Genomic DNA, 26,287 nt, shown 5'->3' on the forward strand with positions numbered 1-26,287 from the left:
CTTCATAAATCCCATGTTCAGGAGTTCTAGAGGGAAAAGTAGTCAGCAATGGAAGAGGCCAATAAGGAGTAAACATTGATAGGAAAGCCATGCTATTAAGTTTATCGGGAAGGCTGAGTAGAGCCAAGAGGTTTAGTTTCCCTGGGCAGCTGCCAGTCCAAACTGACATTTCCTCTCATCTCTCAGCATGTGGCCTTGTGCTTCAAAAAACTTCTTCCGGCCAAGTGTGCAAGTACAGGAGCCATAAGGAGCTTCCACTGGAACCAAAACCTGAGGGAGAGAAGCACAAACACAAAGGTTATGTTTGAGACAGGGAGATGCCAGCAGAAACTCTGGCTATTCACCTCCTTAATAAAATCATGCCCAGACCCTTTCTCTCTCTTATGAACATCAGTGGTAGATGCTGACATTATCACAAGTACAAGTGGATCTATAATGTCTACCTGGAGGAGGGAGAGGATAGAAGAGCACAGTAGCAGAATCACAAGACTTGGAGGGAGACTAGAGCATAAACAGACTATAGACTATTAATGTCAATGGAATAGCCCAATTTTTCTCTTTCTTGTGATTGTAACATAACAGATTTTCAGCTGGACCTAGCTGGCAGCTTGAGCAGCTGTGGAGGGAGGAGCAAATGCATCCTACCCCCTACCTCTTGCCCTCTGCTTGATCCCAGGCTTGTACCTCATTCACTGTTGGACCAATCTGGGATGCCACAGTGCATTCTGCTTGGGTAAAATACACAGGTTGAAATTATAATTGAGAGTCAAATTCAGTGGAGAAAACAGGAAGAATTTTTCAGAGACAGTCTCTGCTACAGATCCTTTTGATGTCCAGAATATTCCACTTGACCTTTAGCTTTTATCAATAACACAAGAAGGCAATTATTTATCCTCCTTTTGTAATCAGTTTAAGCATTTTTTAGAGGTAATGTGGAGTTTTTACTGGGACTGGGAGAAAGTTTGGTTGCTTTAACTCTGTTTTATGTAGAACTACTCCTGTGCTTTGAGGCTGAGTATTTCTAAAAAGGGCAGTCAAGTTGTATTTGAAGCATTTACTTACTTCCTTGTCATTGGTCAAGCCTAGATTCTTCATGTCTACAACATTAAAAAAGGTGTTGTTCAAGACGACTTCTATGACCTGTACCTGAAACCATGAAAATGGATGAGACAATGAATTAGGGCACCTTTTCAGTCAACAGCCTGGCAGGCTTTTCACTCTGTGTAAAAAAGAGCAATGCTACGCCCCCAGTGCAGCTGATCAAATGCAATCTAGTGAACATGTGTACACCTTTCACTTTTATTCAAGTGCTGCCAAGAACTCTGTGATGTTCTCCCCCATTGTGTTCCCAGCTGGGGCACTTCCAGTCTTAGCACTGCCAGAGGAATTAACAGTCTCATGTTGGTCTTCTCAGTGGTGCAATTAAAATTCACTATTGTTGAAGTAAAACATCATTAGGAGGAAAGAAGATACCTGTGACACTCTGGAAAGGACAAGCATCTGGATACAGTTGATAGTTTTCTGGTAAGAGGGTGAATATTCCCCACAGTCAGGTGGTCCAGCAAAGGCTTCAAGGATACATTCACGGATTTTCTTCCTAGAGGTAACACAGGTTTTTACAAAACCTTGCATCAGCTGTCTCTGCTTAGATCTGTAATGCTCTGCTGTGGGGTGGTTTTTGTTTACATTTTGCATCTTTTCCCACCCCTGCCAGATATATAATTCACCAATAGGTTTTGTTAAAACTATATAACAGATTAGTTATTTAATTCTCATAAAGTGTTCTGTACAGAACACTGAACTGTTTGTTTGAATCCTGTCCAATGATGTACCCTTGGAGAGAGAAGTACCCCTAAGACAAGCCTCTCACCCCTCATAACAAGAGCTTAGTGCTGCCACTGAGACCTGTGAGTGGCTGGTGCACAGCAGCTGTGGATCTGGCCCTTAGACCTTCTGTATTTGTATAGAGGGACTTGGTGAGTATAGATTGGGAAATTAGTATTACTTGATATAGCATATACCATATGCAGTCAAAGTCAAAATCCTTGCATTCGCCGTATGACCATTTGCAGAAGAGCTCTCCACATAGAATCCTGTCATGCCTTTCAGGCAGTGTGGTGTGTTCATTCTTATAGAAGCCTTCAAATCCAGACTGTGTTGTCTTCATAAGTTTCAGGTCCTTAATTCCAGCAAAGACAATCAGAGGACCTGTGATAGAAAATTACAAGAAAATATGAGCTTCTTTTCACACAAAGAAAGGGTTTGGATTGTTGCACACTTGCATTGACAGCTCTAGAGCCAGAAAGCAGACAATAACTTTCTGCACACTGATATTGGCAGAAAGGTAAGAAACAAGACAGAAACTACTGAAGTCAGGCTCAGTCTAGAAAATGGAGAATCCCATCAAGTGATCTGCAGTTAAGAAAATCTGAGGATAGACTTTTTTATCTCGCTTGGAACTGGGACGTGTTGGGTTGGCTTATGCAGATGTCAGTTTAGGAATGGCTCTAAATGGAAATGAAATAGGCTACCAGTGCTGGGATGCACAGCAAGAGGTGTGGGGCCTTTTCCAAGAACACAGAGAAATGTAAAAGTTCTCTGTATAAAGACAGAGCCTCAGTCAGTAATTTGCTTTAGATACCCATCCTGTTGGGAGTTTTGCATCTCTGAGAGCCAGGAGCCAATGCAAATCCCTGCAGTTCAGCTAATGAGCAGGAACTGGCACTGATACAGATGCCACCCACAGGTCCAAACTGACAGTGGCTTTGCTCTCAGCCACTATTTATAAAATGAGCTGTCGAGGATCACTGCTGCATGGGTGGATCATTGTCTTCTAAACACCAAGCAGTTGTGACCTGATTTTTTTCTGCTGACACCCTTTGAACAGCAGCTATTTCAATTTCAAGCAGTCATTTAGAGCACACCAAGATGGTAACTGAAAATTTCACTGACCAGAGCTGCCAAAAAAGTTTATTCAGAAAAGAGAAACCTCAGGGCCTGTGCAGATAGTCAGGGGCTGAAGCCCAAGCTGCTGGTTTTGTGCTGCTCTTGGTGCTCACACTAGCTAGTTCAAAATTCGTCCTTGAATATGTCAAGTGCATAGTAATCCTGCCTGGAATATGGAAGACTGACAAATTTTGTTTTTAAATGATGTCTTTGAAGGAATTTATACTGAAAATAATTCTACTGTGGTAAGCATTTCTATATTGCATGGTTATTTAGAGGTTTGAGTATTTTAAAACTGCTCTATGAGTGGATATTATTGACACTGCATATTATGTATTTCTTTTCTTATTTACATTCATTATTGTTTTTGAAGTAGTTTAAGGAGGTACATATATCATTTTGCCTATGACCCCCTATTATGTACTAAAGCTGTAAAAAAATCTAAAGAGACTGACCTTGGACAGGATATTCTGGAGTTTGTACTGATCTTGAATAATTCATTACTTGGGTATAAGACTGTGACACAGGTTTTAATGTAGTGCAGGTACTCTCAGTGAACCTGGAGATATATTTATCTTATATTCAAATACTTAGCCTTATTTGAAAGAGCTCCTTGCAACAAGATTGACTGAAAAGTGGGCTGACTGTGCAGCAATCAACCTGAAACTCTCTCCAAAGGAGACAGCACCCAGGGAGAGTTTCCAAGGTGAACAGCTCATGCTGTGCTTTCAGCAGGCTTCGTGGTCGTGCTGTCTTCAGTTGACAAATTTTAATTCTGTTAAGTTACTTAGAATGTTTTGAGTTTCCAAAAAATTCTGAGCCTTTTATCAGCTGATACAATGGCAAAACATAATTCTATTAAATCTCACTAGGGTTTTTCCTTCATTATAAGAAAATTGTTAAACAATAGGATTAACTGAGAGATTAACTCCCGTGTCTGGCTGATAGGTGCATAGGAGGATGCTAAATATAGAGAACATTCTCTTAGAAGAAAAATAAAAGTGATTTGAAAATCTTCACTTTGGTTATTGTTCACCTAGGCAGGGAATTCTAAACAACTAAAAGGCTACATGAAGGGATGTCTAAGAAGGAAAGTGGTTTCTACAGTAAGCCATAAAAGCTTTCTGTTTGTGTAGAATCTGAAGTTGCAGAATTGCTTGTTAAATTTTCATGATGATGAAAAATTTAATACAATCTACATTAAGAGCAGCAGCTTTTCAAAAAAGTACAGTCTTTTTGTTTGTTTCTTTTTTTTTTTTTTTAATTCAGGTGTCTTTTTTAATGTTTTCCAGAAAATACAGTCAATATTATTGAGGCTGCCAAAAGTACAACAGTAGTTAACAATACTAGAAACATTAAAAAAGATGAGACCAAGAGACACTGGAGACTTGTACAGGCTTTCTGTGTTCTTTCAGCAGGAACACAGGAACAGTGCTTAGATGCACCTTTCAAAACTTGTGTCCTGTCTGCAAGTGAAACTGGTCTTGCCACTGGTTCTGGATAGGATGGGAAATAGTTCTAAGTTACATTAATGTAGTATAGATAGGTACTGAATTAATGCCTAATCCCTCTAAAGCCATTATGTGAAATGATACAGTGGCCTCAGCTCACTTCCCAGTAATCTGGGAGGTGCATTAAACAGAACACCATCACAGTGAGACTGAACTTGGGCTTTTGTTGTGAGCTATAGCAAGTAGAGATAATTTTTACTCTTACTTGGGAATGCCAATTCATGGACAGACAGCTGAACTTGAAAGCCTGTCTTTTAAGTATCACAAAACTCTTGGTCTAGCCAAATACTGCTTTGTTTATGTGTGGTGTGCAAAAACACTAAGTACACTCTGAAGCATTTTCATGTGAAAAATGGTTCACATACAGACCATTTGCTCACCATGTTCAAGCTAGTCTGGCTTGCAGCAGTGAAATTGTTTCCTTAGAAATAAAATCAGGGCACGTTGACAGGAGTTTGCAAATTACTGCAAACAAGGCAATTAGCCTGCAGCAGTGTGGTATCAGGTAAGGATCATAGGAGACTGCAGGTTGTAGTATAAGGTATAAAGTATAAGGGAGAAAAGCCTGTTCTTAGAAGACTGTTAAATCCTCTGGCAATGTGTAACAGTTCTGCTGGATGTGCTGTTGTAACTCTTCCATGTTTGGGCTATACATACAAATGTGAGCTACGTCAGTTCTTCAGCTGTGTCTCAGAGATCAAGAACTTCAAAATTACTAAAAATATTCTTTGGTTTAGACCTCTGGAGCAGTTTGGCTGTGCCCTAAGCCCTGTAACACCCATAGCTATCTCTAAAGCCATCTTCATCTCTCATTGGCAGAAATATTTACAGAGAAGTAGGGGACGCTGCCAATTCTTTTCTCACCATTCCGGCACTGCTCAGCTTCACAAAAGCGGATCCCATCAGGAACACATATGAATGAGTGGATGTGGGGAACGCCATCCTGCAATTTAGAGCAGACATGTAAGTAAAAGTAAGTAAAATATTATTATGTTAATTTGAAAACAGGAGCTAAGAGAGTGAGGAATGACTACAGCATAAACAAATTGAATGTATAAGTATTTTAGATACCTCATGCAGACGTTGCCATGGTACTTCTTGAATGTAGGTTTTGACGTACGCCACTTGGCAAAATGTTGTCATGAAGTGGTTGCAGATATCTATAGCAAATTGTTCTAAACTTGAGATCTAAGGCAGCAAACAGTATTATTAGAAAGAAGCAATTACTTCATGTACAAAAGTAGATTTTTCTGGTTGTTGTAAGTATTTGGGAAGAATCAGGGTGGTTAAAAACACATTTCTGTTATATCTAGCTTGGCTCTCTGTGCCCAGTCATTTGACCAGCTTGCAGCATATGCTGCAAATAGCAGCTACAGTTGTGTTGAAAATCTTCCATTCTGTGGTACAGTGAGCTGCAGTCCTTGGACTGACAGAAACTGCTGCAGGAGTCTTATGCTTTGCGGATATAATGCTGAAATAATAATTTACACAATTATTCTGATTGATATGGTGATATTCTAATTAAGTTTTACAGGATAAAGATGGGATTTTATTATGGAGAAATTTAGTTCTACAGATTGTCATTACGATACATTCAATTGATGGCAGTAAGAGCACAGAAGAATTAAGAGGAGTCTCACACTTTGAGACCTTCTGTTTAAAAATGCTATATAGGAATAATGTGGGATTATGGGCTATTAAATTTTAAAAAAAAAAGATGGCTTTTATATGATAAATGCACAAAAAACAGTGGTAACTCTTGAGAAAAAAAGGCTTTGGAAAACTAAGAAAGAGTTCACAGGACAAGCAGTGGAGGAGGAAAACTAAAATCACTGAAAATTACTTTGGTACTGATCTGATATGCAAATTGAATATAAAAAGTTAGTATAAGCGATGCTTCCAAATGAAGTTGTAAGAAACAGCAAGGCTAGTTAAAAAAAAAAATACCCCATTTTTTTTGGCCAACACAAGGACAATATTCTTTATGGTGTCTGTAGGTATCACAAGAGAATTTTTTCCTTCCAGGTACTCCTGAGGAGAAGTCAACCGGAGATGTGTACACACTTCCACTTCTTTAACAAAATGCTTCTTTCCCTCTTTATGGAGGCGAAGGAACTTAATTGAATTCTTGCCATATTCACAGTTGAGGACTTCAAGGTCGTTGATCTGCAAAGAAAACATGTACCAGTAGTAAAGAAATGCAGCAGAAGCCTGAGTTATGCTGTCATGCAACAATGTCAGTGAAACATAAACAGGACTAATGGTCTTTATTTTTGTAGTTACCTGTGATAATGAGAATATTTTCATTACATATTTCAGAGTCCTGATAGGAAGAAAAAATGCTTTAGGAGACTATTATTGTATTCGTAGCAGCTGTGATAAAATCTTAAAATTTTCTGGGGGACAGATTATAGAACAAGAGTCACAGTGAACTAGTCTCTCATTTGTCATTTGCAAGTTAGTCCTGACTACATAGACCTTCACTGAGTCTCTTCTCAGGGATCATTGGTTTTGTTTTCATTAAGCCCTATTATTAAGTTTTATCCTGCTTCTGTCAAACACACCCCATTTACACATCTCTTAGTGTTGGAGAGGCTGTACTAGCAAGGTGACAAAATTCTGCAAAGGTTGTGAGGATTTCTGTTGTGCTAAAATAGCCAGAGCTCATTGCACTAGACTTTCTATGAGGCTGAAATATCTCATACTCTGTATCAACAACTTTCAATGAAAATCAGACCCTTTTCATGTAGGCATAATGAGAATAGAGAAAGAGCATTTTCTACACCAAAATATAAATTGAAGCTTTTTATGTGTGAGTTGCTAAAAGATTATCAGATGTGAAATCGCTTAATTCAGACATGTTTGTTCCTAAGAGAAATGTTAATGCACTTTAAAGTAGTTGAACAAAGCTTTAGCTAATTGTAAGTAAATTCTTTTGGTTCGGAGGTCAGAGCGTTTCTCTGGCTCGGTCCCTGCGGGCCCAGTCGCCAGGGGTGAGTGGAGGTGCCCAGCGCCGGAGCCGCATCGGGCTCTGCCCGGGAGCTCTTTCTGCCGGCGCGGGGCAAGGGCTGGGCGGAGAAGTGAGCGGGAAATGATGTTTTGCTTGTCTGAACACCACGGGTTTTTTCAGCTAGTTGTGAAAAAAATTGTACGGCAGTCATGGAGAGCTGAAAAGAAAACAAAAAGGGTTTCGGTATCTGCAAGTTGGAGGTTTTTTTAAGCAGAATACAATGAGTAGTCTAAATAGCCAAAGTATTTTTTTCTGTTTTTTGTTAAAAACATAACTTGCCAAATGTCATTTTGTTGCCCAAAGAAATGGCGAGCAGTTTCCGGCGGCTCGCAGGAGCCCTCGCCCCTGTCCATGACCGTCCCCGCTGTGGAAGCGGCGTTCCCCGGCCGGCCGCGCCGTCCCGGGCGTGCTCCCTGCTCCGTGGGCAGGAGCTGACAGGACTCGCTGAACTTCTCCTTTTACAGCCACTCGCGGCTCGCCCTGCGCACCGGGAAACCAAAATGCCTGCGGGATCCGCGTGGTGCTACCCTGCTCTGCTCTTACTTCTCTCCCCTGTGCCCCTGTGGGCCGCTGAGCTTTCCTGCAGGAATGAACACGGGGAGGCGGTGGATTGGTGAGTAAATGCCGTGCAAGGGAGCAAGGCTGGGAGAGTAAATAAATACATTGAGATTAAACCGCGGGAAGTGGGTGGCTCACCGAGAAGCCATGCGAAGGCAACCGCTGGTTCGGCGCTTTTGGCGTGAGAGTCGTGGCAGAATGCTGCCTTTGAAAAGCCTAGGATAAGTTACCGAAATCTGGTTTCATTTCCCTGAATCAACCACCGTGCTGCATCATGACTAACTGCGGAACAATCAGTCACGGTTTTACACGGCGTTCACGTCTCATGATCAAAGGGAGCGGGAGCTGTGTTGGGTGCCAAGGCTGCGCGGGGCCACGGCCGGGCCGGGCTCGGGCGCTCGGCTCGGCCGGCCCGGGACGCACCGGGCGGGGAGGGACCCGCGGTTCCCGCTGGGTCTGAGCGGCCCCGCGGGGCCCGGCCCCTCGCCGGGGGCCGCTGAGGGCAGCGGAGCCGGAGCCGAGCCCCTGTGCCCTGTCCCTGGAGCAGAAGTCGCTCCGTGCCCGGAGCTGCCGCCACGGTACCGCCCGTGCCATCCCGCTGCCAGCAGCGAGCCCAGCTTCGGGTATTACATGATTAATTGGATTAATGAGCTTTCAGCATTAAAAGATGTAAAGTACGATTGCATAATATCCAGCCCAGATTTTAAAAGTGAAATGAGGGCTCTTTAAAAAGTGCTTCCTGAAGATAAGTATCAACCAATTTCAAAAGAAAAATGTTTTTCTTGTGAGCAATAATTAGTTTGGATACAAGTGCTAAAGAAGTAGGCCCATCCCTTTACTTGCACGCAGAGCTAATTGCAGGGAAGGCAGGTGCTCCTCACACCACAGGCAGGAGCACAAAGCTGGCTTTGCTCTCTGTTGGCATAGCATCAAATATATGAGCCTCTAATCCATTCCCATTACTTGTCACCTTTGCCAAGCCCTTTTGGATAATGTCATTTTTTCAGGAATCAGACTCTTAGTTGGTGTAGCTACCTAGGAACGTAAAGGCATGCGATATTTTATTTCTCCCTTACCTAGATTTATCCCTTGCAGAATGTAGTTTTTCATGACAAACAAATTAACACAAAAACACAAACAAACAAAACCCACAGACACATATATATATATATGAAACTGTCGATTTTTTAGAGGAATACAATTTTCGTATTAATGTTTTCTCAGAAATTCTTTGAAGGCTGGGGCTAGGAGTAATTCACCTGTGCCTCTGTGTCAATGCCAGTGACATGGGGCCTTTTCCAGGAGGGAACTTCAGGGTCTGCACAGGCAAATCCATGTTCCTTTTCACAAATTTAGCAGGTAGGACAGGAGAATTACCTTTTCAATATGCCCTAATCAAAAGAAGAGAAGCTTGCCTTTCTGCTGGGGTCATTCTGGTTTACTGAGAAGTCAGCCTTTGGATTCTGGATTTGGTTGCTATAAGCTGACAGGAGAAGCAGAACTGAAACTGCTGAGATGAGCCTCCTCTTAAACAAAAGATGTCAATGTCCTTTTAAGCAAACAACACTGCGTTATTTTCAATTAGCAGCAGGTTTATGTGCGTTCCTGCTATGCACTGGTTTAATCCTGCAGTATTCCATGACTGCTCAGTATTCACACACCCTTTCATCTGCCACTCAACCAGAGGGATCACTTGCTTTATCTGCCCTGATCCCATCTGTGCTCCCCAGCTGGGCTGGCAGCTCCTCCCCGCACGCAGTACCTGGGCGGGCAGAAATCTCTCCTGTGTTTTCATTTCACTTGGGATCTCGTCCCACGGTCCTCACTGCACCTCCCACAGGGGCCACCCAAGCAATAGCCACAGGATCGGCTGTCTGAGGAGGGCGGAGTCTTTCCTTTATTCATCTAAACTCACCGTAGTCTGTGGGAAGCCTTCCCTGCAAATAAAAGCCAGAACTATGCTTTCTGAGAAATGCTGAGTCAAGGACTGAAGCCACCATGCACATTGTTTGTTTGGGCTTTTTTTGAGGGTGTGGGGAGGAAGGGAAGAAGTAAAGATGTGATTCTTGCTTATAGTGTTCAGTCACAAGCAAACAATGTGACAATGCTAATCCGGTTTAAGCGGATTTGCTCTTTCTTGGTTCCCTGGAAAATAACTTTTACTCTGCTCCCACAAATGCCTGAGTTCTTGAGAAATTTCCTGTGCACAAATAGCACCAAAGATTTTATACAACTTTAATTGGTAATACACTCAGCTGGCTTTCTGGAAAGTGCCAAAACATGTATCTACTGGGAAGTGGCAGGCAATTTCCTATAGCTCAGTGACTAGCATTTTGTAAACATATCTGCTAAGGTGGGTTTGTCAGATGCAAGGCTGTAAACACTTCCAGAACAAAAATCTTTTAGTAGGCTTCAAAGTGGTTTGGAAAAGCTTCATGTACTAATTCCTGGATCAGTACTGTAACTACTGCTATTCCTCTCCTTTCCAAATCTCAATTTCAAATCTTTATTTCAAATGAGGGGATTGTTATGACTCCTGGTGCATGTATAGGCACAGACCACTCTCCCCAGCCGAGTTATATAAATCACTTTCTTCTCTGTGATCTGTCATCAGAAATTATTTCTCTTGAGATACTTTGAGGAGATGATTCAGTCAGTGGCAATGCAGGTGAATTACCAGGACTGGTGTGTGTTTTTCTTTTGCTTGTACGTGTACATTTCCTGTGGATTAAATATTCCTCTCTAGCAAAATATTTTCCTGCCACTTCTTACCTGTGTTTGGAGATGTCTTTTGTGACCAACTTGAGCCTGTAAGTCAACTGAACAAGGTTTACTCCTCCTGATATACTTGAGAGGTTAAGCACAGGCTGCATTTCTGTTAAATAGTGTAGATTGAAAATAATGCCACTCAATCCTTACAGTTGACATAAATAGCAAATTAATCAATTACGGCCCTCAGAGAAAGTGGGTGAGTTAATTACATTGCGGTTAATCCCATGGACTTGCACACTGGGAAAACTTGTTTACTTTATCAGGAACCTTAGTATGAACTGAGCCATTTACTGACAGTATTGAGTACTTCACAATTTTGAAGAGATTTGTATTCCTGGCTAATGCTTTGAAAATTTCCAGTCCGCAACAATTCATCAGAGTGCAAGTCTGTTATGGAAAGTATGACTGGATCTACATTTTATCACTTTGCTTTATACTTATTTTGTGATTATGATACATATAAACATAATATAATGCATTTTAAATTTCAATACCTAATTTTATCTATTTAATATAAAACCATATTTATATAATATAGAAAGTGTTTGACCTGGGGGAATGTTAGACTGGGTTTGGGACCTGAAGTTCTTTACCAGAACTAGGAGCAACAGGGATTTCATGGACTCAACCAAGGCTACCTCAAATTCTTCAGGGGTACCGACAGCAGTGTGGCCACAGCAACAGGAGTTTGGTGCTGAATCAGCCTCCCTTGCTTGCTAAGAAGCAGAACAAATTTGTTTGCAGCAGGGACTGTGCTGCCAGACTGCAGTTGGTTCCTGGGCTGGGTCATTGCTTTGTGGCTGAGATGTCCACACTGCTCCCCCTCCAGCCCAGGCATCCCTAGATTCACCCTTCTTTTTCTTAGGGAAGGAGATATGCATTTACACATCCAAACAGGGTGGTGATAAAAAAAACCAATTGCTCTTCACTCTTGCAGGTTTGCTCTTTACAAGCTGCCAAAACATGCCAAAGGACAGATTCCCATGCTGGGACTGGAGTACCTGTACATGGATGCCCTGGCTCCACAGTGGCAGCTTGGTAAATACCTAATCAACATGACACAGGGTGCTCTGGGCCAAACACTGCAGCAGCTGTATGAGACATATGAATCCAAGGCAAGTGACATTTTGCTTTTGTTCGTGTGGTTACTTGATCCTATATGCAGATGACATGCAAGCAGCCAAAATAAGCATATAAGGCCAGGCCTGACCGATGGATCTGCTAAAACACATAGGGGGGGAGCACCTTGACAGTTGGGCAGATTATTTGCAGTTTTGGCTACAATTAGGGATAATTCTCAAACTTCTAATTTCTAGTCAAGCTTTTCATATAGTTAGAGTATTGTCCATCAAAACAAGGGTGTTCATACATTCTCACTTTGGCTTCTTTTCTGCAATTTATGTTGAGCAACATCTGAAGTTGTGAATTCAAACCAAGGTCAGTGGTAATTGTTACAGACACTTGTCCTAAGCCCTTGTATGTGCATGTGTTCATACTCTGACTCAAATAAAATCTGGGTTTTCATTGTCCCCCTGAAATCACTGTGACTGCTCCAGCAGTGATATGCTGCTTCTTTTGTGTTCCCACCCTCAGGCACCCCACTTATATTTGTATGAAGTGATTGTAAAATATCACAAGATTTCCCTGTGATTATTTTTTCCCATATATATAGTATTGTTGGGAGTCTGATTGTGTCTTTGCATTTCTCCTGTGGATTTGTGGTAGAGTGTGATTAATTTGTGCATAGAAGAGACTCCCAAAAGTCACTCAAATGTTGGCAGTCCAGAAAACTGTCCAATCCCAGGTCCTAGTGCAGCTGTAATAAACTGTTTACAAGCTCATAGTACATTAGGAGAAGAGGCATGTCCCAACTCCTTTGAAGTTCTCTACTCAGGGGAAAAAAGGTGTGGCCATATGCAAATATTTTGCAAAAAAAGCTTTAATTGCTTGCCCTTAATAACAACAGTTGTCATTTTTACTCAGCAAATATTTTTACCCCATCTGATTGCTAAATCAGAGAGAGGCCCAAAAAAACAGAGAGTGGAACTTCTTTGCAAGTTCCCACTAAACCCATGTAAACTGGCTTAGCAAGCATATTCAATGTTCAACCCTTGGGAAAGGGCTACAGCAGTGATTGAGAGAGCTTCCACTTCATGTCAGCTGAGGCCCTAATGCTGAGTCTTCAGGTTTATTTTGCTGTAATGTCTGTGGAGACTGTCAGCTGAACTGGAGGCAGGACGTTCACACAGAGGAATTCTGAATTCTTTCTTCTGTTCCCGGCAGATTTTTGCTTAAATGCCTTCCTCTTACTGAATGTCGTGTTTCAGAAATGTGTGTTTCCCTGCAGAGGTACACCACTGCATATGCCATATACAATGATGAGATCCCTGAATCAGACTCCAAAGGGTCGAAACATGGACACACCAAAGGTACAGGGAGAGTCCCAAACTACTATTTTCTCCTTTCTAAAGTTGCAGATAGCATCTACTTCTTGTCTGTTTGTCTACCTGCATATCTAAAATTCCTGCCTAAAGGAAAACTGAAGAGTGATTTGCATGGTGTGTGGTTTTTGTATAGTTGCCTATGCTACAGCTTCTGTTTTGGTTTTGCTATGCCTGTGCTGTGTGAAGGCTCTTGGGGCTTATGGACTCTCTGTTTCAAGAGTTGAAGCTAATACAAATCCTTTTAGCACTGTCCTGTGCCTGATGGCAAAACAGTACAAGATGTGAGGGGAAACCTTCCCTCAACAGAAACCCCTTCAAACTTTCTGGGGCAAGAAACTGCTGCCAAGATCATGGAAGCGCTGTAGGATGTAGTTACTGAAAATCGAGACTTTAAATGAGTGTAAACTTCAGTGGAGTTTAAATGTTCCCCTGAGGAAGCAGATGGGGTTTGCCCAGCCTAATGTGGAAATGAGCACATTTTGCAGGGCTGTATTTTCAGGCTGCAGCAATGGGCACAGCTCAGGAGCCATGATCCACCCTGGAGGTGAGAAGCATGGTCTGTTTCTCTGCTGCTTCCCCATGGGGGACAGTTTGGTCTGAGAAAGAAGACATGGTGTTGACAGAATCTGTTTCCCCTCACCCAGTGACTGTTTGAAGTGAAGAAAGATGAGAGATGGAGAGAGGGTCACAACCACTAAATTGTTGGAATTCTTGAGGACAAAATTTGAACAGAGGAAGGGGGTGTGAAAGGATTTTTTTTTCAAATAAAACATGATGACAGTTTAAGTTATGCAGGAAAGAATTGATGCAATTTTAATATAAAATTGATGTCTCCTATGGTCTGTTAATCTACTCTAGAACAGCTTACTCTAGACATTAACACACTGAAATGTGGTATCTGCAGCAGCAAAACCAAAGTAGGGCACACCTCTATCATCTCAGGGCTTTTTTCCTCCTTTATTAATTTGCAGTAACTTTTACTTTGACAGGATTTCTGCTCTTGGATAAATCACAAGGCTTCTGGGTGATTCACAGTGTGCCCCTGTTCCCTCCCATCCCTGAGGATGGTTATGGATATCCATCTACTGGGGAGTCCTTCGGACAGACAGCCATCTGTATAACCTTCAAATATGATCAGTTCACAGAAATAGGTACGAAAAGCTTCTCTCTTGGAAAGCCTTTGTCCCACCACACCCCTCTGATTGCTTTCCTTCAGGTTTCACCTCAAAAATTCCTTGTTCTTGACCTTTCTTTTTGACATTGGGAAACCAAGTGGGGCCTGGAAAGATTGTTCTTGGCTTCAGTTGTGTTTATCCAATAATTTCCTGTGTGAATGTGGGAAATTCACTCTTCCACTCTGTTTTCATCTCCCTGTGGGAACTATTAGGATAATAATAGTCACAAGTGCATATCAAGAGTAAGCTCAGTCCATGCAAACAAAATGCTTTGGAAATACAAAGTAGGATGATTAATCACCTCAGCAACAGTCATCTGCAGTTCTAAAAATGTAAGGCAGCCACTGCTTGAGCTGGAGTAGTAGCCTTGACTCATCAGAAATATGAAGTATGGAATAAATATCACCTAGAATTTTCCCAGGTATTTCTTTGCCACAAAAATTGCCAATACTAAATATATAAAAAACCCCAAAACCCAAAAAAATTCAGCTTCAAGATTCAGAGCTATCTGGCAGTGATAACTGGTACTGGAATCCTAAAAAGAAACTATTGAAAGACATCACAAGAAGTCATATTGGCATGCTCCTCAACTCTTTTCACACTGTTTTTTCACTCTTCTCTCACTTACAAACCTCAAATCAAATTAATCAACGACACACGTGCAAATTACCAGGCTGGCCACACCTCAGAGCTATCTAACCCAGGTTCCTGTTTGTGGAAACACATCTATGCATGTGTTTAGCAGAAGAGGACAAAAAATGAGATGCGTATGCTAATGCTTTTTCTGTCTCATCCTTGCAGCATCTGCTAATTTGTGGTTCAGGGATTTCCTGAGCCAGAAAGACTGGAATGTTTCTGATGGACTGGTCTTCCATTAACTCATCTAATGAGCCCCTTTGTTCCCTAGCTGTTTATGCTATCCATGGCAAGGACTTCTACAGTTGAGCTGTGCACTGTTCAGAAAAGGAGATTTCTTCTGCAAATTCAAGCCAGATGCTGAAAGTCAAGTTCTGTTCTCCCTAAAACCAAACTAGATCGTTTGGCACCTCCTCTGTTTGCATTTGGCTTGGCAGCTGTAACTGACTGGAGACTGCAAACTCAGACAGGTTTGGATTTACATGTGATGTCTGAGTGCTCCATGGCTGCAGAGAGGCTTGATCATGAGCATGGGTGGAAGTGGCAGTGGACCAAAACCACCAGTTAACAGTTCTGCTAGAAATAATGAGGTGTAAGTGGAAAGCCTGAGCGTACTGTCGCAGCCAGACTTTGTGCTGCAGGGCCAGTCAGAATACAAAGCAATACAAATTCTTGGTTGCTAAAATAAGACACTTTGACACTTAGCTCATCCAGGAGATAGGCTGTGAAGATTAAGAAGGATTTAGGTTTTCTGTCCAAGACAGAACTTTGCTTTCTTGATTGCTTTTCTTTAACCCATTTTATTTCTGCATGTGTTCATATCTGTGGGTTTTTCTCAGACCAACAGATGTTGATTTATAATCCGGGAATCTACAGCTGTTCCATCCCTGACATCTTCCAAGCTGATCTCCCAAATCTTCAGAAACTCTGTGCAAAGTCCAGGCTACCTTCAGTCCCCTTGTACCACCTCTCCAAGCTCCAGTCAGCTCATGGGGAAACCTTTCTCCAGTTTGCAAAGTCACACTTGTTCATAGATGGTAAGAGAACCTTTTGCTCTCCATATAACACATTCTCAATTCATTCTTAAAATATGAATTAATAAATTATTTTAAAATTAGTCTTCTCTCTGAAGGGGAAAAAAGAAGTTCAGCTTCAGAAATAAAAGTAACAGAAGGCAAGGCGTGCTGTCCCATCCTAATGTTTTCTCAGCCCCACAAAGCAAAAAGATGTCTGGTCCATCCTAAGGTATTCAACAATTAGATTTTCAGGAAAATTATGTTCCTTTATTCAACAGTAACAGCAAAGAAGAAATAGGGAGGGTGAATCATCTGAGGTTTTTTTTGTTTTGGAGAGGACTTGCAATTTTTTTGCCCTTTCCCTTTTTTCCTGCTGTTTGTTTGTAACAGGTTTTCTAGAAGGAGAAAAAGTAGAAATGAACTTCTGGAAAAGTCAAAATAAGAGGAGGGGACAAAATTCCCTCTGGCTGACTTCATGCATGATAACGAAACTAGCACAATTTAGATCATGCTTTTCAGTCTGTTGTTAAATGAAGGAACATGAAACACTGATTGCCCACACCCTGTGTTATTCCACAGATATCTATGTGGCCTGGATGGCTCAGGAACTGAAGACTGATTTGTTGGCTGAATCCTGGCAGCGTTCTGGTGAAAAACTTTACTCAAATTGCTCTCTTGATTACCACGTCTACAACATAAACATAATAGGGACGCCATTGAACTCCACCTTTCATTCCATTAATGATCATTCCAAATGGGCTGTTTCAAGGAAATACAAAGATCAGTGGACATGCATTGGGGACTTGAACCGTGCTGCTGAGCAAGCTTGGAGAAGTGGTGGCTTCATCTGTACCCAGAATGAACAGATCTACAAAGCCTTCAGGCATTTGATAATCCAGTATGAAAGCTGCACTTCTGCTCCCAGAGAGCTGTAACAAACCATTCCTTCCAACCAGCACAGCCCTCGTTACATGGGAAGTGTAGGAAATATCTCCCTTGAACTGTATTTTCACTCTGAAAAGCAGCCCTGTGAGTTTCCAGATGTGCCAGGCCATCCCCTTGCTAGCTGTAGGAGCAGGTGCTGTGCAGGTGAAGGGCGGCTGTTTCCCTGTGCTGTGCAGCCCTCAGGGGGGGTGTGCTGGGCCCTGCTCCACTCCCTGGCTCCTGTCACCATCCCGGATGGGATGGGATGGGATGGGATGGGATGGGATGGGATGGGATGGGATGGGATGGGATGGGATGGATGCTGCTGCACGGGACTGCACCAAAGCACATCTCTGTGAACACCCTGCACGGGCATCCCTGTGCACCTTGGGAGTGGAGCTGAACTTGGGATGGGAGGGACAAGAGAAACCTCTCTCATGAGCTGGGCTGTCAGCACTGGGCAGGTAGCAAGGGATAAGTACCCCCAAATAGTTCAAAATTGCCCTGGATTTCTGGCACTGTGGAGATAAATCACTGTTTCTGCTCAGCTTGGGCTGAATCTATAAAAGAGCTGAGAAAATTAGATCCAGACAGGGAGATGAGTAGATCTGAGGACAGGAAGACCTCATTTTTACATGATGAATTTTTAGAGAATTAATGAACTTTAAATAATCTTTAAATTATCTGTAATCAATAGCTTGGGAATATTTCTAGTGCTTTTATTAATATACAACAATTTTATAAACAAATAAACATGTCTGAAATACGAATAAAAAAAACAAGGAGTAACAATGGTCTGTACATTCTACCTCTTCCATCTATTTGTGGTTGGTTACAATGTTTTATAGCTGCCAATGAAAAATTGAGACAATGAGGAAAAGATATAAAAGAGAAGAATGTATTTGAAGAAAGATATTATTTAACCTACATTTTCTAATTACAATAAATGTGGCTGAAATTTTTAATATGTCCAGTCTCAGGCTTAGGACTTGAAGTTTGCATGGTCTTGCTGTAAAGACAAAGCTGATTTGCAAAACCCCAATACACTCGTGTTCAAATTTCAGAAGTGTACTTGTGTCTAATATGTTCCTATTTATATGTTTCTATCTTTATTTTTCCTGAATTGCTAATATAAACTCCAGTCTGAAGATCTGGCTGTCCCACTGATATTTCTGCTTTGCTGTGTTTGTGGTCCCCACCACTGATCCTCCACAGAAGTAGGTATAAAGAAATGCCCCACAACCACAAGAGGTTGCCAAAGATTTCTTTTCCTTTTCACCCTGAACAATCAGCTAAACAATGAAGTGTAAAAAGTGTCAAACTATATAATTTCAGAAAATACTTGTGTGTATTTCTTGAAGAGATAGAAATAATCTGTGTGGCCTGCATAATGAAGGGAATTGTACAGGAATAAGTTTCATAATTAACCAGTCTGAGTTGAAGGTAGCTCGTAGCTTGAGTCTCATGGCTCAGTGAGAATAGTTTTGTTACTTAGATATCCTGCAAGAATTTTTTTATTTTATTTTCCCTCCATATGACCCAATAACATTCGATAAATAATTTGTTTGATAATGTTCTTTCTCTGATGCCTGTCAGATTGTTTTGCATATTTACTTCTTGTTTTGCTAGCTGTGGTCAAGCAGCACCTTTTGTGGCAGTGAAAATTGCCAGTGACACAGAGCACTGAGCCATGGCATGGTAGGGCATTGCTCAGATAAGCCAAGACCAAATTAATTTCTCTTGCCTATCTTTTCAGGGCAGACACTGACCTAACCTGCCTGTCTGAGCTCCTGTATCTTGCCCACGGCTTTGTGTAAGCACAACTTCAGTGTATAGGACTGGCAAGAAATCCTCTGCTGGAGACAGTGCTGGCAAGCTCACCATGTGTGTCAGAGAGCACCTGGATCAGTGTAACAACCTGTATTTCTTGTAGTATTTTCAAATACTCGGTCACAGGGTTCTGTCTCTGTCCCACTGGTTGTCACAGCAGTGTTGCCAACCTTCTGCTCCCCAGGCCAGGAGTCACCACTGCATCACTTGAAATACGTGCTGATTGCTGTACTTAATTACTTGGTCGATTAATAGCTGTCATAATGTTTTACAAGACTACTTAAACATTCCTCTTTCATTATAACCAAGACTGGTTGCCTCCATTTTAGCTGTAACTGAGGAGGCATAAAGAGCAGTGGGAAGATGCAGAGAAACAGCTGTACCATACAGAACTATAAGCACCTCAGCAGCCTGGCTGTGCACACTCATTTCAGTGGTGTAGCAATAAAAAGGCTGCAGATCTGGTTCTCTCATTTTTTTGACTGTAAACAGTTTTAATTAAGTTTTGCTTTTGTTGTGTAACTTCTGTATTTGCCTATCATTGTATTTTCATGTTATGAAACATGGGCAGACTGTTTCCCCAAAGAGGCTAATAATCAACAAAATAAACAGGATAGATTTTAAAGGGTTTGTAATTCTAAAAGCTTTAGGGCTTTCTTCGAAAATGCAAGACCATAAGCCACTTACCCTCATGTGCCCTCACAGCATGCCCTATGTGAAATGTTTACTTTTAGCCTATTTTATAGGTATATTAATAAGGTTTTTAAATTTAAAATATGCTGTTCTATTTTAAGATGCCAAACACTCAAGAAATATCTGTCTGTCGCAGTGATTCTGTGCTGCCTCTTCTGCCCACTGTGACCCTTTTGACTGGACAGACTGATTCCTGCAAAAGGGGATGTGTGGTGTGGCCTCACTGCAGTTTCAGGGGAACCTGCTCAGTAAAACTGACCCTGCAGAAGGGCCCAAACACTGGACCCTGGCTTGGAGAGGGAAGAAAGCTGCTGCCTTGTGTGGAAACCTGGAGTCTCTTCTCAGCATGCTGGTTTGGCTATTCTGACCCTTGGGCTCTATTCTAGTTAGATGAAACAAGAACATCTATTATAAATGAAAATTGTTTGCCGAGGGAGTAGGAGAGGCCAAAAGCAAACATTATTAATCCACTAAACATTACTGTAGTGCAGCCAAGTTTGTAACAAACACAGCAGTAGGGGTGGTTGTTTGGTATAAATTGCCCTGCAATCATTTCCACAAGCCGAGGCTCGGTCCCAGCACGCCTGACACGCTGGTGGGGCGCAGGAAATGCAGACACAGCCTCTCCAAATCCAAACCCCCACACCAGGGCATCTCCTGCCCTTCCCACAGCCAGAGCAAGGGCAGGACTCTGCCTCCCTGACGCTGCTCAAAAAACCTGGCTGGTTCTTCTGTAAACACCTGTATCCCTGAGGATGCTTCCCTAATGCTGGTAATTGTGTGTCAGTGATTTGCTGTGTTAGAATAGTGCAGTTTCACACTGCTGTACTGTAAACTGCAGTTTTACAATTGATGCAAGAGGTGAAAGGATTAAACATTGGAGAAAAACTAAAACTAAAAAAAAAAACCAAAACGTGAAGGCTTTAAAATTTAAACTGTGTGAAGTTTAATTCCAGCTGAGCAATTACAATACTGGAAAACAGGCAGAGGTATGGCAGCCTGAGCCCACTTCACAGGGCAGCCTTTGTGGTGGAATTGCTCTGGTGTCTCCACAGCAACTGAAGCTCTCATGATGGGAGTGATGAGCAATGTATTGGAGGATTTCTCAAGGACTCTGGGGCTCCGTGCCAGCTGCCTGCCAGCAAGTCAGAGGAAGCTTTGGGAGCAATTTCTCAGAGCTGGGAACCTTCTTCAAGGCATGCTAATGTAGCCTGGTGCTTTGTCTTGTCACAAGGGTCTGCAGGCATATTTCTGACTAATGAAATGCTCAATAACATCACTGTGAGAATTTTTTTTTAATGTAACAAAGTATCCTTGGCGTTATTAGCATAGCCACATAATTACCCATAGAGAAACTTACACCCATATGTTAACGCCCATAAATTATTGTGCAGATTTCTTTTATACCTTTATTTTCAGCTCCTGGGAAGGATACATCACTGGGTACTTAATATAGTCATTGCTTCAGAACATGTAAGCTGCCCATGCCTGCAGTAAAATGTTCAGGAGGCAGAGCGGTGCTGGCAGCGTCACCTGAAAGCTCAGTAAGCCAAAGCCTAACTGTGCTCAGGGTGTGATGCAAGAACATGATGCACCTCTTTAATTTCACAAGAGGTTTCTTAAAAAGACAGGAATTAAAAAATGAGAATGGAGGTTAACAAATTTGTGTTAGGCTGAGAAAAAATTGTGTTAGTGTGAGGAAAAACCCTTTGTAGCAGGGAAAAAATTCTTCATAGTGAAAGGCAGAGAGCCTGATCTGAAATTCCAAGCTAGGATAGCAATATTGGTGTATTCTAGATATCCTGATACTCTTAGTTGTTAGCAATATTTGTCATATATCTGACACTTTTTTATTTATACTGAATATACCAGATTATAGATCTAATCTTCTGAATTTTCTTATAATCCTCACAAATTTGGCATGAATGTTGTAAAAGAAGTTGTGTTTGAACCAAGAAATCAGTTGTAGCACTTTTAGATTTTGGATTCAGACAGCATAATAATTTTTTTTAATGCAGACCCATTGTATGAGTCTGCATTAAAAAAATTGTATTATGATCTTTAAATTATTTATCCCTGTATTGAGAGTATGCTATTCTATGCAAATATTACATGTTCATTTTACTAAAACTGTTAACTACGAAACATTGAGTTGAAAAATATATCTTGATTTTTATAAAGAGCTGTGTTACACTTTTACTCGTTATTTTGGTAAGTCCTTTTGATTTTATTTTTTCCATTTGCGTTTGCTTGACATTTCTACACAAGGTATCTGCTGACTATTCTGGTTCTCTGTAAGAGGGATAAAAGTAAGGAACATTCTTCCCCTCCTTTGATCACTTTGCAGCCTGGGAACTGCAAACTGATGTTCAAATATTCAAAGCTTACAGGAGCAGAGCGTAGTATTTACTGTTGCATGCTGGAGTGCTGGCAATTGCTACAAGTGGTTCAATGTAGTACAGTAGTTTCCAGCATTGCCTCATTTATTAATCATAGAAATGTTGCATGCAAATTAGCCAGAGAGTTATGCATCATAATACAGTAATCCAAAAATCTGTCTTCACATGTATTAATGCCCGCAAATGTATCACATTATAGCACTGCATGGTTTCTCCATTACATTCCAAAACCTGCGAAAAGCTCACTAAAAGCTGTGTCACCAAGTGTTTTCTTTTTGTTGCTTACTTATGACTTTCTAAAGAGTGAGAGTATTTAGCTCTAGGGCACTTTTATGTCTGCCATTTTCCAGAGTTCTTTTTTGGGGTAATGTTCTGTCAGCCAAATATCAATATTTCTCTTGCTATAACACAGTTTTAAAATGTTATTTGTTCACTAGTAGGAACGTGGTAAGCACCACTGTTCTCCACTTCATCACAATTTCAGAAACTCTTCCATGCTTTGAAAGCTGCTCCCTTTCACATCCTGACCTTGTCAATCATAGGCACTATGCAAGGAAACCTCATCCTGTAATCTCTTGCTTTCTAACTACTCCAAATATTTTTTTTTCAGGAAGGTCAAGGTGAGAATGAAGGAACTGAAAATTTTGCACAGAACATTTTGCAAAGAAAGAAACTCTTCACAGTAGATAGGGACAATTTGTGCAGTTGTATTCCCAGCTGCTCACCAACCTGCCAAAAGACGGGAAGAAACAGAGAAATGGCAGCAAAAATAGTTTGCAGGACAAAGGAAGAAGAGAGAACAAGACAACTGAAGGCAAGCAAGAAAGGGGAAGCAAGGGAAGAGCAGAAGGAACATTATAATGGTCAAGAAGGGAGTCAGAGGCCTTGTGTGTTGTGACAGAGAAACTTTTGGAGTTAGCTGTGCAAAAATCCAGTTAACAGGATGTTTCATTTGCTATGATAGTTATCTAATATTTAACCATTTTACAGATACATTCTCCATAGGATACACCACAGAGATAAAAGCAAAAGGCATAAATTGAAGTGACTTAAGCAAGTGGTAAAAAACCACAGCACAAACCAACATCTGAGAAAGGCATTACCTCTCTGTTTCCAAACCTACAAGAGCTGGGATAAGGTAAACTCAAATGCATTAAACAGGTAAAAGTAGGAGGGAGAAATTCATAAGCTAGGCTAACCAGTTTGAACCATATTTGAACAACATGCTAAACCATTTTTTTAAAAGGAAGCTATTACTAAGGTTTAAAGCTAATGTACAAATACAGTCAAAACAAGAGATGCAAAACATTCACAAGAGTAACTGCAGATCATTTCATTATAGCTGGTGACACTAATATGAGCTGCATTCATTCTTGTAGCGTTGAGAGTACCACAGGCAAAAAGAAGTAAATACAAATACAAAAGAAAGTAAAAAGAACATACATAGGGATTAGCAAACTGATGCCTTTAACACTTTGCTCCTGGGATCATCATTATTATGGGTATTTTGTACAACATATGGTCTTTATTGTCAGGTTAAAAATCAAGCTTTGTTTAGAAACCTCCCCAGTTTTATGGTTTTTTCAGTGTTGTCTCTAATCCTACTTTGCTCTCCTGCACTAAACAAACCATCACTGGTCTGCTATAGTAGTTTCTCACTGCACTGAGTCAAAATCCGCAATCATTCCTGGGTATTACTTACTGTCACTTGGCTCATGGTGGCTGTTTTGTCACCTCCTGGTCTCGGATCCAACAGAGGAATAATGGCAGCATAGAAGCTGAAGGTCTATAAAAAGTGTCATCTTAATATCAGAGGAGGAGCTAGGCATAAGGGGTTGGCTTCACAAATGTAAATATTTCATAATTTATTTAGCAACGTGGCTTTGCTTTTTCCCCCAGGCAAAAACTTTAATAAAGGAATACGTCTACTGCAACAGCAGAAACAACAGCAAAAACAGACAAGGACACATCCTAACTCCATTAATATCAGCAGGAATTTGCCTTCATCTTCAGTGGGAACAGAACTTCAAAGACACAGGAATCACCCATACAACCTGAAGGATAAAATCAGAACCTTCCATAGTCTCTGACACAAACTGTGTTTGAGGGTGGTAGGGTAGTCCCAACATGATGAAAATGTCCCAGCAGGATCTGCATGGCCCTGGCCTGACTGTGACCTTGTCCCTGGCAGGTGTAGGACAGACCTCAGAGAGGCCTCATGCCTTGACAGAAGAACCTCTCTGAGGTGCCTGAGCTGGGCACAGGTGAAGCTCCTGTCTCTCTTTGTTCATGGCTGTACTTTCAGTGCCAAAATCAGGAAGAAGTGATATCCCCACCTTTATAGGTACATTTTTTTTTACATGTCAGTAGCTTAAGATATTCTTTCAAAGCTTATCTCTGGCAAAATGAAAGCTCTGTCTCCTCAGTCCTGATTTGTTTGTTAGAACTGAGGAAGATGAGTGGTGTGGATATAAAGAATAGTTGTTTCTCTAGGAAGATTTAAGATCTCCCTTGAAGACTAAGAACATATTTTAGGTGAACACAGCCTGCTAAATGCTGGGAATATGGGAAAACCAGGATGAAGGAACTCCTTCCTGGGTATCTCTGCAGGTCTCTTTTTGGTACTCACACCATACAGCAAACATTCAAAGAACAGAGGTACTAACAGCAGAGTTAATATTCCTGTCCTTCCTTTGGATGGTTCCTTGTGCTTCTTCCATTCCTGGGAATACATAATGTGACATAGAATCAAGTCGCTGGATGAAAATATGTATAACGCACAACCTGGGGAGATTGCTACACTCTTGGTGAGTTTATTTACTCCTCATAGTCCTGTTTTACCTCTGTGAGAAAAAGTCCCCCTCTGTCCTTCATTATTTACTGGTCACCAAAATAAGTGTGACAACATAGACTCTTTCAAATAAATCAGATTCCAAAGAACAGTGGGAAAATGTTCCATGGGAGTGTGTACCCTAACTAAGGCCTCTCCATTGATTTCTAATTATATTTCATGTGTTTGGTATGGTGTCTGCACCTCCAGACAATTGCAGCTATATCAGGAAGCAAGGCAAGCACTTTCAGAAAAGCCCCTTTAAAAGAGGTGTGCTTAACACACATTTGAATGTCTGTGTTCTATACAGCAATGATTTTCTGTTGCTGGGTGTAAAGAGTTCTGTGGACAGCCTTTAATAAAGACACAAATATGACTACAAAATACAAGTTCATGCATATTTTCCATACATTAATGTTCTTAAGGAATCCAAAGCCTTTCCTGGAAAACGATAAAAATATTTAAAAACCTGTGCTTTTTACAGGTCAGACCCATATTGTATGTCAAAATATACAGCTGTTTTTTTTTTGAAAGAGCGAGCACTGCTCAGGACCCTGCAGGTACAGAGAACTTGGGATTTCAATACTTGTTTGTAATGAAATGTATTATGTCTTTAATGCTAAATTCCTCTGGTTTTGAGTGCCTTTGTTGTTAACTACCAGCACATATATAACCAGTCTAAAAAATGAGGAGTAGAGCATGTGGTTTGGCTGCTTTGAAAATCATATAATAATGTTAATGCAGTCTGTGGGTTTAGCTTGGTCCAACTGAAATGACTGTCAGCTAGACAGATAGTACAGGAAAGGTGAAACACTGTATTTCAGATAAGAAACTAATCTGTGTTTCATGGTCCCCATCTTCTCTGGGAATATGAACCCAGCGCTTTGTGGGGTTGAGTGACTCTCCTAAACACAACACTGTTGAGCACAACTGGTCTGATGGGCTTAGTTAGACCAGTGTGGTAAAGGCAAAGTGAAACTGAGCAGCTTTGTGGCCCTTACCACTTTTACCATAAACAAGGTGTCTTTCCTAAGCAAGGGAAGTTTCAAGGGCTCACAGCATTTGAAGTAAGTTCAGTTTAATTTAAATGTAGTACTGCATAAAGTATTACAATAAGGTGAACAGAGTAAAAATTAGAAGAGCCAAACTCTAAACAAATTTATGAGTGCACTGTACAAATTAATACATATTTGTGCAAAGTACCCAGGAGAAGGGAAATATGTTTCCTCTAAAAGGATGTAGGTGTGGCTACTGCAGTGTACCAAGGAGATTAAAAAAATCCTGTTTTCATGTTGTGTTTGAAGTATTAATTAGAGTCTGGCGTCAAGTTTGAATGATAACTATTACTTTCTTCACACAGATTTTCTAAGCTTGAGAGACCAGTTTTCAAAAGCTCTCTACCAAAGCTATTATCTTACCAGCATTACTTCGTCAGAAGAATCTGTGAAAGGTTCATCAGAAACACTGAGGGTGAGCCTGGTTTTTTCAGTATCTTCTCAGGAATTGCCTTCAAAAATGAAAGTTAGCTTTTTCTGACAGTAAT

At 41.1% G+C, this 26,287-nt stretch overlaps 2 protein-coding genes across 8 annotated transcripts; one reads left to right on the forward strand and one right to left on the reverse strand.

Moving 5' to 3' along the window:
* LOC110468816 (uricase) lies at positions 1 to 23,743 on the reverse strand. 3 transcript variants are annotated; one of them, XM_021526981.4, is made up of 7 exons: positions 6,405 to 6,904; positions 5,529 to 5,645; positions 5,322 to 5,400; positions 2,022 to 2,208; positions 1,474 to 1,597; positions 1,063 to 1,146; positions 1 to 270 (listed from the first exon to the last, which is right to left on the reverse strand). In XM_021526981.4, exons 1-7 carry the CDS (start codon positions 6,762 to 6,764, stop codon positions 133 to 135), a joined length of 1,089 nt encoding a protein of 362 aa, XP_021382656.3. In that variant the 5' UTR covers positions 6,765 to 6,904; the 3' UTR covers positions 1 to 132. The 3 variants fall into 3 exon arrangements, with proteins under 3 accessions (XP_021382656.3, XP_085441908.1, XP_085441909.1); XM_085585783.1 differs by lacking the exon at positions 1 to 270 and adding an exon at positions 23,617 to 23,743 and having other exon boundaries at positions 811 to 1,146; positions 6,405 to 6,623; XM_085585782.1 differs by lacking the exon at positions 1 to 270 and having other exon boundaries at positions 808 to 1,146; positions 6,405 to 6,906.
* DNASE2B (deoxyribonuclease 2 beta) lies at positions 5,279 to 19,295 on the forward strand. Of its 5 annotated transcripts, none has more exons than XM_021526970.3 (7): positions 5,279 to 5,420; positions 7,932 to 8,080; positions 11,735 to 11,912; positions 13,145 to 13,226; positions 14,231 to 14,392; positions 15,892 to 16,089; positions 16,648 to 18,142. In XM_021526970.3, the coding sequence occupies exons 2-7, from the start codon at positions 7,968 to 7,970 to the stop codon at positions 17,001 to 17,003; spliced, it is 1,089 nt and encodes a 362-aa protein (XP_021382645.2). In that variant the 5' UTR covers positions 5,279 to 5,420; positions 7,932 to 7,967; the 3' UTR covers positions 17,004 to 18,142. The 5 variants fall into 5 exon arrangements, with proteins under 5 accessions (XP_021382645.2, XP_021382638.2, XP_085441905.1 ...); XM_021526963.3 differs by having other exon boundaries at positions 5,288 to 5,430; XM_085585779.1 differs by lacking the exon at positions 5,279 to 5,420 and adding an exon at positions 6,553 to 6,693 and having other exon boundaries at positions 7,771 to 8,080.
* Positions 23,744 to 26,287: the final 2,544 nt, after the last annotated feature.

The sequence above is a fragment of the Lonchura striata genome, chromosome 8, assembly GCF_050655825.1.
Source record: "Lonchura striata isolate lonStrDom1 chromosome 8, ASM5065582v1, whole genome shotgun sequence".
In the NCBI taxonomy this organism is placed as follows: Eukaryota; Metazoa; Chordata; class Aves; order Passeriformes; family Estrildidae; genus Lonchura; species Lonchura striata.

Bases quoted from the DNA above. Each gene is read 5' to 3' on its own strand.
- LOC110468816 (XM_085585782.1), bottom strand. From the start codon at position 6,764: ATGAAAATATTCTCATTATCACAGGTAACTACAAAAATAAAGACCATT. The intron at 5,646-6,404 runs GTATTTTTTTTT...TTGCTGCCTTAG, and splicing joins TGTTGGCCAAAAAAAATGGG to ATCTCAAGTTTAGAACAATT. The intron at 5,401-5,528 runs GTATCTAAAATA...TCTAAATTGCAG, and splicing joins CATGGCAACGTCTGCATGAG to GATGGCGTTCCCCACATCCA.
- DNASE2B (XM_085585779.1), top strand. From the start codon at position 7,773: ATGGCGAGCAGTTTCCGGCGGCTCGCAGGAGCCCTCGCCCCTGTCCAT. The intron at 13,227-14,230 runs GTACAGGGAGAG...TTACTTTGACAG, and splicing joins GAAACATGGACACACCAAAG to GATTTCTGCTCTTGGATAAA. The intron at 16,090-16,647 runs GTAAGAGAACCT...GTTATTCCACAG, and splicing joins GTCACACTTGTTCATAGATG to ATATCTATGTGGCCTGGATG.